This window comes from Chroicocephalus ridibundus, chromosome 28 (assembly GCF_963924245.1).
Source record: "Chroicocephalus ridibundus chromosome 28, bChrRid1.1, whole genome shotgun sequence".
Classification (NCBI taxonomy): domain Eukaryota; kingdom Metazoa; phylum Chordata; class Aves; order Charadriiformes; family Laridae; genus Chroicocephalus; species Chroicocephalus ridibundus.
Genome location: NC_086311.1, coordinates 51,611 through 58,187, shown reverse-complemented (window position 1 = coordinate 58,187; position 6,577 = coordinate 51,611). Strand labels below are relative to the sequence as shown.

Below are 6,577 nucleotides of genomic sequence, written 5' to 3'. Positions count from 1 at the left end.
CTCTCGGGTGACGCGGCGACGTGGGAAAACCCCCGTTTCTGCCTTTTTTTTTTTTTTTTTTTTTCTCTCCCAAAATGCTCCAAGGTGGGAGCCGTGGAGGATCGATGGCTCCAGGCGGGAACAAGGCCCCCAACGATGGGTCTTTGAGGTCAACCCAAGTTGGGTGTCGGGCGAGCGGCTGGGGAGGTCGGGGAGAACGATGGAGCCAGGGCCTGAAGGGCCTGAGGGGGAAGTCCCCATCCCCTAATTAGCAAGACCATTAATTAGCCACCAGGGTGAACTGCTCCAGGTGGGAACAAGACCCCCCCACAACGATGGGTCTTTGAGGTCAACCCAAGTTGGGTGTCGGGCGAGCGGCTGGGGAGGTCGGGAGAAGGATGGAGCCCCAGAATGAGGAGGACTTTCCCATCCTCTAATTAGCGAGACCATTAATTAGCCGCCAGGGTGAACGGCTCCAGGTGGGAACAAGACCCCCACCAATGATGGGTCTTTGAGGTCAACTCCAGTTGGGTGTTGGGTGAGCGGCTGGGGAGGCTGGGAGGAGGATGGAGCTGGTGGCCGCAGCCAGGGTCCCTAATCCCATAGATTAGATAGGTCCCCCTAATTAGATCACTAATTAGCCCACTAATCAGCCACGGAGGATCAATGGCTCCAGGCGGGAACAAGCCCCCCAACGATGGGTCTTTGAGGCCAACCCAAGTTGGGTGTCGGGCGAGCGGCTGGGGAGGTCGGGAGGAGGCTGGAGCCCCAGAACGAGGAGGACTTTCCCATCCTCTAATTAGTGTGATCATTAATTAGCCACCGAGGCTGAACGGCTCCGGGCAGGAACGAGCCCCCCAACGATGGGGCTTTGAGGTCAACCCAAGTCGGGTGTCGGGCGAGTGGCTGGGGAGGCTGGGAGGAGGCTGGAGCCGCCGCCAGGGCCGGCCACCCCTCAGTTGATGAGGGAGGGGGTCTGGGCCCCCGAGGCGGGGGCCGAGGGGAAGGAGGGGTGGGGGAAGGCGCGGGCGGGGAAGGAGAGGGCCCAGGGCAGGTCCAGGGCGGGGCTGGAGAGGGACGGGATGGGCAGGGGCGAGGGGGAGGCAGGGAAGGAGGGCAGCGAGGGGATGGGGGCCGCCGAGCCGCCCAACGGCGGGGAGAAGGCGGCGCCGGAGAAGCCGCCGGAGGGGGTGACGGCGGCGGCAGCGGCGGCGGCGGCGGCGGCTTTGGGCTTGTCGCCGGCGTGGGTGCGTTGGTGGCGGTTGAGGTGGGAGCTGCGGCTGAAGCACTTGCCGCACTCGGGACACTTGTAGGGTTTCTCGCCGGTGTGGACGCGTTGGTGGATGGTGAGCTCGGAGCGTTGGATGAAGCTCTTGCCGCACTCGGAGCACTGGTAGGGTTTTTCCCCCAGGTGGATGCGTTGGTGCTTGATGAGGTTGGAGGAGACGCTGAAGCACTTCCCGCAGACGTTGCACTTGTAGGGCTTCTCCCCCGTGTGCATGCGGCGGTGCTTGGTGAGGTCCGACTTCTGGATGAAACCCTTCCCGCAATCGGGGCACTTGTAGGGCTTCTCGCCAAGGTGGGTCCGTTGATGTTTGATGAGGTTGGAGCGGACGCTGAAGCTCTTGCCGCAATCCCCGCACTTGTAGGGCTTCTCCCCCGTGTGCATCCGGCGATGCTTCACCAACGCCGAATTTTGCCCGAAGCTCTTCCCGCATTCGGGGCAGGTATAAGGTTTCTCCCCCGTCTGCGTCCCTTGATGCTTGACGTTCTCCGCCCGGTACGTGAAGTTTTTCCCACATTCGCTGCACTTATGGGTCCTCTCCGGTGCCGGTCGAGCCCGGGCACCCCAAAGAAAACTCTTCCCGCAATCGGTGCATTTACAGGGTCGTTCGCCGGCGCCGCTCAACAACCGCCGGCGTTTGGTGGAGGCCAAGAAGCTCTTCCCGCAATCGGTGCACTGGTAGGGTTGCTCGGCGCCGGCGTGGACGCGTTGGTGTCTCTCCAAGTGGGAACTCTGGGAAAAGCTCTTCCCACAATCCCCGCAGCGGTAGGGTTTCTCCCCCATATGGATGCGCCGATGGCGGTCAAGGTGGGAGCTCCAAGCAAAACTCTTGCCGCAATCGCCGCATTGGTAGGGTTTGCCGGCAGCGTGGCTCCGTTGGTGCTGCAACAAGGCGGCGTTCAAGCCGAAACCCTTCCCGCACTCCCCGCACTTGTAGGGTTTCTCGCCCACGTGAACGCGCCGGTGCTTGGCCAACGCCGCGTTCTTGGTGAAGCCTTTGCCGCATTCGTTGCACTCTAAGGGTTTCTCGGGGGTTTTGGAGCTTTCGGTGGCGCGGGGAGGCGGGCAGCGCCCGCAATCGGCGCAACGGCAAGGGGGTTCACCGGCCGCCGCGTGGGTCCGGCGATGCCGGTCGAGGTGGGAGCTCCAACTGAAGCTCTTCCCGCATTCGGGGCAGGCATAGGGTTTTTCGCCGGTGTGGATCCGGCGATGCCGTTCCAGGTGAGAATTCCAGTTGAAACCCTTCCCGCAATCCCCGCACTTGTAGGGTTTTTCCTCCAGGTGTAATTTTTGATGCTTGACCAAACTGGCGCTGGCCGGGAAACTCTTGCCGCAGACGCCGCATTGACAAGGGGCCGCCCCGGCGCCGGTGCCGGCGTGGACCCGTTGATGTTGGATGAAGGCCGAGCCAACGCTGAAGGTCTTGCCGCAATCGGGGCACTTGTAGGGTTTCTCGCCGGCGTGTCGGCGTTGGTGGGTGATGAGGGTCGAGCTGAGGCGAAAACATTTCCCGCATTCGGGGCATTTATGGGGCCGCTCGGTCCCTCGTCGGCGTTTGTTGAAGGCCGACCCAAAAGCCAAGGCTTTGCCGCAGTCGTGGCACCGGCCGTGGTGGCCCAGCAAACTCCGCGGGGGGAATTTCTTGAAGCCTCGGTGGCCCGATTTCCCCTGTCGCTTGCCCGATGGTTTTCTGGGTTGGTTTTCGGCTTTTTGGGGACTGTCGTTGGGTTTCGTCCCTTCCGTACTGGTGGGACTGGTCCCTTTGGGTTTCCCCACCAGTGTCCCCTCGGCGTCCACCTTCTCCAGCTCGCCCGGTGGTGGCTCTTCCTCTTCGTTCTCGCTCAACAACCCATCGTCTACAGGTTGGGGGGGAGAAGAAAAAAGGGGGTGAAGACCACCCCGACGAGGGGAAATCCCACCGGTTGGTTGCCCCCATCCCTCCCGACGTCGCGGTTGGCGTCTCCGACTCCCCGTCCCCCGTCCCCCCGCCACCGTGTCGTCCCCCTCCCATCACCCCACGGTTTTGGGCCTTCCGAAAGCCGTTGTCGGTCATCGCCGGCGCCGTTACGGGGGCGACTTACCGGCGACCAAACCCCTCCTGCGATGCGATTCGGCGAAGGCGGTGATCCGCGGCCAACTGATGGCGATTTCTTCGGCTACGGGGAGACAGTCGGGTACCGATTATGGCTCTTCCCCCCACCCCCCCCCCCCCCCACATCCCCCCCCCCAAAAAATTAAATCCAATTATAACGCCAAGACTTGGCTGGAAGAAGCCAGAAAGGAAACGGGGGCCTGGTTGAATTCTTCCCCCTCAACCCGCCCCCCCAAGCCCCCAACGCTCTATTTAAGCTTAATTCCGGCAATTTTGGGGTGTTGTCGCACCGTATAAATTCCCCCCCTAATGAAGGTAATTAATTTAATTTTTAATACGCCTCGAATAAGAAGAAATTAAAGGGAACGGAGGGCCTCACCCAGGGAGATGACGCTCTCGTAGCTCTCCTGCATCTCGTCCCGGTGGTCCAAACTCGGGGGGGGGGGACACGGACACACGACACGTGGCTGGGGGGGGGGGGTGGGGGGTGTCCCTGCAACACAAACAGGTATTGGGGTCCACGGTTTGGGGGGGGGGGACGACAACCCACCACCCCCCCCCCCCAAATTGGGTGCCCCCCACCCCGTGACCACCTGGATGTAGGCATCGTTCTGGGGGGGGGGGGCAGTGTCCCAGCATCACCCTGGGTGGCGACGGGTGCTGGGGTGCGATGTGCCCCCCCGCCCCCCCCGAGGGTGTTTGGGGGGGGGCTTCACCCTAAATCACCCCATAGGAAAAGACACTCCCCCCCCCTCCTCCCCCATAAATACCCCCCCCCCCCCGGAAGGTTGGGGGGCGCTTAAATAAGGCTTGGGGCGACCCCAGGGATGGAGGGGGGGGGGGGTTAAATAGAACCGAGGTGGAAATTAAAGGGGGGGGGGGTGTCATGGAAGTCTAATGGGGGGGGGGGGCGCGGGGGGAGGATTAAAATGCAACAGGGCTGGAGGGAAAATGAAAATCGGAATGTGACAAGGGGGAGAAATGGGGGGGGCGGGGGGGGGATGGCGTCCCGCGGTGGGGGGGGGGGAATACAGCGGAGGTGGGTGCGGGGGGGGGGTGGGGTGTGTGTTAAAATGAGAATAAATGAGAATAAAATGAGAAATTTAGGGGGGGGGGGGATATGAAAACACGAGGCGGGTGGAAGCCGGGGGGGGGGGAAGGGGAAATCGGAGGGAACGAAGGTAAAAATAAATGGGGGGGGCCAGGGGATGATGGGGGGGGGGGGATGATGGGGCGGGGGGGGGGGGCGAGGAGACGATGGTGGTGGGGGGGGTGTGTGTGGATGATGGCCGGGGGGTTGGGGGGGGGGGGCTCCCCATCACCCCGAAGGGAGGTTGGGGGGGGGGATGAAGGGGGATGAAGAGCCGTCGGGGTGCGGTCGGGTGGGTGCCCCCCACCCCACCCCCACCCCCGCCTCCCCCAACCCCTTTCCCCCCCCCCACCCCACACCCCCCCCCCCCCCATCCGTTACCTGGTACCGGGAGCGGAGGGATGCGGATGCGATGGAGGAATGGAAAGGGGCGGGTTGGGGGGGGGAGAGGGTTGGGAGGAGGGGGGGGGGGGGGATATATTTTTTTTTTTTTAAGGGTGGGGGGGGGGGAGAGGGTGAGGAAGAAGAAGAGGAGGAAGAGGAGGAGGAGGAGGAGGCTGGGGGGCGGCGGTGGGGCTGTTGCACGCCGGCTGGGTGAGCCCGGACACACAGGAAGGGGATGGAGCAACCGGGAGCGATGGAGGGGAAGGGGGGGCGTGGGGGGGGGGGGGAGCCCCCCCCCAACAGGAAGGAGAAGGGGACACACACACACACACACACACACCAGACACACACACACACGCCACGAGCTGGAGTCGCCTTTGTGGTTCTTGAGAAAGGCCTGTTGGGGGGGGGGGGGAAGGGGGGGGGGACGGAGGGTGGGGGGGGGGGGTGTGGGGAGGAGTGTGTGGGGGGGTCGCCTCCGTGTCCGTGTCGCCCCCCCCCCCCCCCCCCCGAGGTGGCAGGTAACGGAGATGTGTGTGTTGTTGTGTGCGTGTGTGTCGTCCCCCCCCCGTGTGTGTGTGTGTCCCCCCCCCGGGGATGCTCCCGGCGCCGCCCGGCTTTGTCCCCGCTCGGGGAAGGGAAAGTGGGGGGGGGGGGATTGGGGGGGGATTGGGGGGGGGGGTGTCCCATCTGAACCCCCGTCTGGGGATGGGGGGCGGGGGGGTTGGAACGGGGGGGCTCGGCGGAGTCGCAGCATCCCGGGAGGGGGGGCGGGGGGAGCGGGGATGGGGGGCCTGGGGGGGTCCCCTCTGTCCCCTATAGACCCGGGGGGGGGGTCCCTTGTATCCCCTATAGACACGGGGGGGGGAGCAGGGATGGGGGGCCTGGGGGGTTCCCTCTGTCCCCTATAGACCCGGGGGGGGGTCCCTTCTATCCCCTATAGTCTCAGGGGGGAGCAGGGATGGGGGGCCTGGGGGGGGGTTCCCTCTGTCCCCTATAGACCCGGGGGGGGGTCCCTTCTATCCCCTATAGTCTCGGGGGGGAGTGGGGATGGGGGGCCTGGGGGGGGTCCCCTCTATCCCCTATAGACCCGGGGGGGGGTCCCTTCTGTCCCCTATAGTCTCGGGGGGGAGCAGGGATGGGGGGCCTGGGGGGGGGTTCCCTCTGTCCCCTATAGACCCGGGGGGGGTCCCTTCTATCCCCTATAGTCTCGGGGGGGAGCGGGGATGGGGGGCCTGGGGGGGGGTTCCCTCTGTCCCCTATAGACCCGGGGGGGGGTCCCTTCTATCCCCTATAGTCTCGGGGGGGGGAGCAGGGATGGGGGGCCTGGGGGGGGTCCCCTCTGTCCCCTATAGACCCGGGGGGGGGGTCCCTTCTATCCCCTATAGTCTCGGGGGGAGCAGGGATGGGGGGCCTGGGGGGGGTCCCCTCTGTCCCCTATAGACCCGGGAGGGGGGTCCCTTCTATCCCCTATAGTCTCAGGGGGGAGCAGGGATGGGGGGCCTGGGGGATCCCCTCTGTCCCCTATAGACCCGGGGGGGGGGTGTCCCTTCTATCCCCTATAGACACGGGGGGGGGAGCGGGGATGGGGGGCCTGGGGGGTCCCCTCTGTTCCCTATAGACCCGGGGGGGGGGTCCCTTCTATCCCCTATAGACACGGGGGGGGGAGCAGGGATGGGGGGCCTGGGGGGTTCCCTCTGTCCCCTATAGACCCGGGGGGGCGTCCCTTCTATCCCCTATAGTCTCG

The 6,577-nt window shown here is 64.9% G+C and overlaps 1 protein-coding gene across 1 annotated transcript; it reads right to left on the bottom strand.

The window, feature by feature from the left end:
* Positions 1–808: 808 nt before the first annotated feature.
* LOC134507799 (zinc finger protein 345-like) lies at positions 809–3,804 on the bottom strand. The gene is made up of 3 exons (XM_063318671.1): positions 3,736–3,804; positions 3,346–3,420; positions 809–3,120 (listed from the first exon to the last, which is right to left on the bottom strand). The coding sequence occupies exons 1-3, from the start codon at positions 3,767–3,769 to the stop codon at positions 935–937; spliced, it is 2,295 nt and encodes a 764-aa protein (XP_063174741.1). The 5' UTR covers positions 3,770–3,804; the 3' UTR covers positions 809–934.
* Between the last annotated feature and the right edge of the window lie 2,773 nt (positions 3,805–6,577).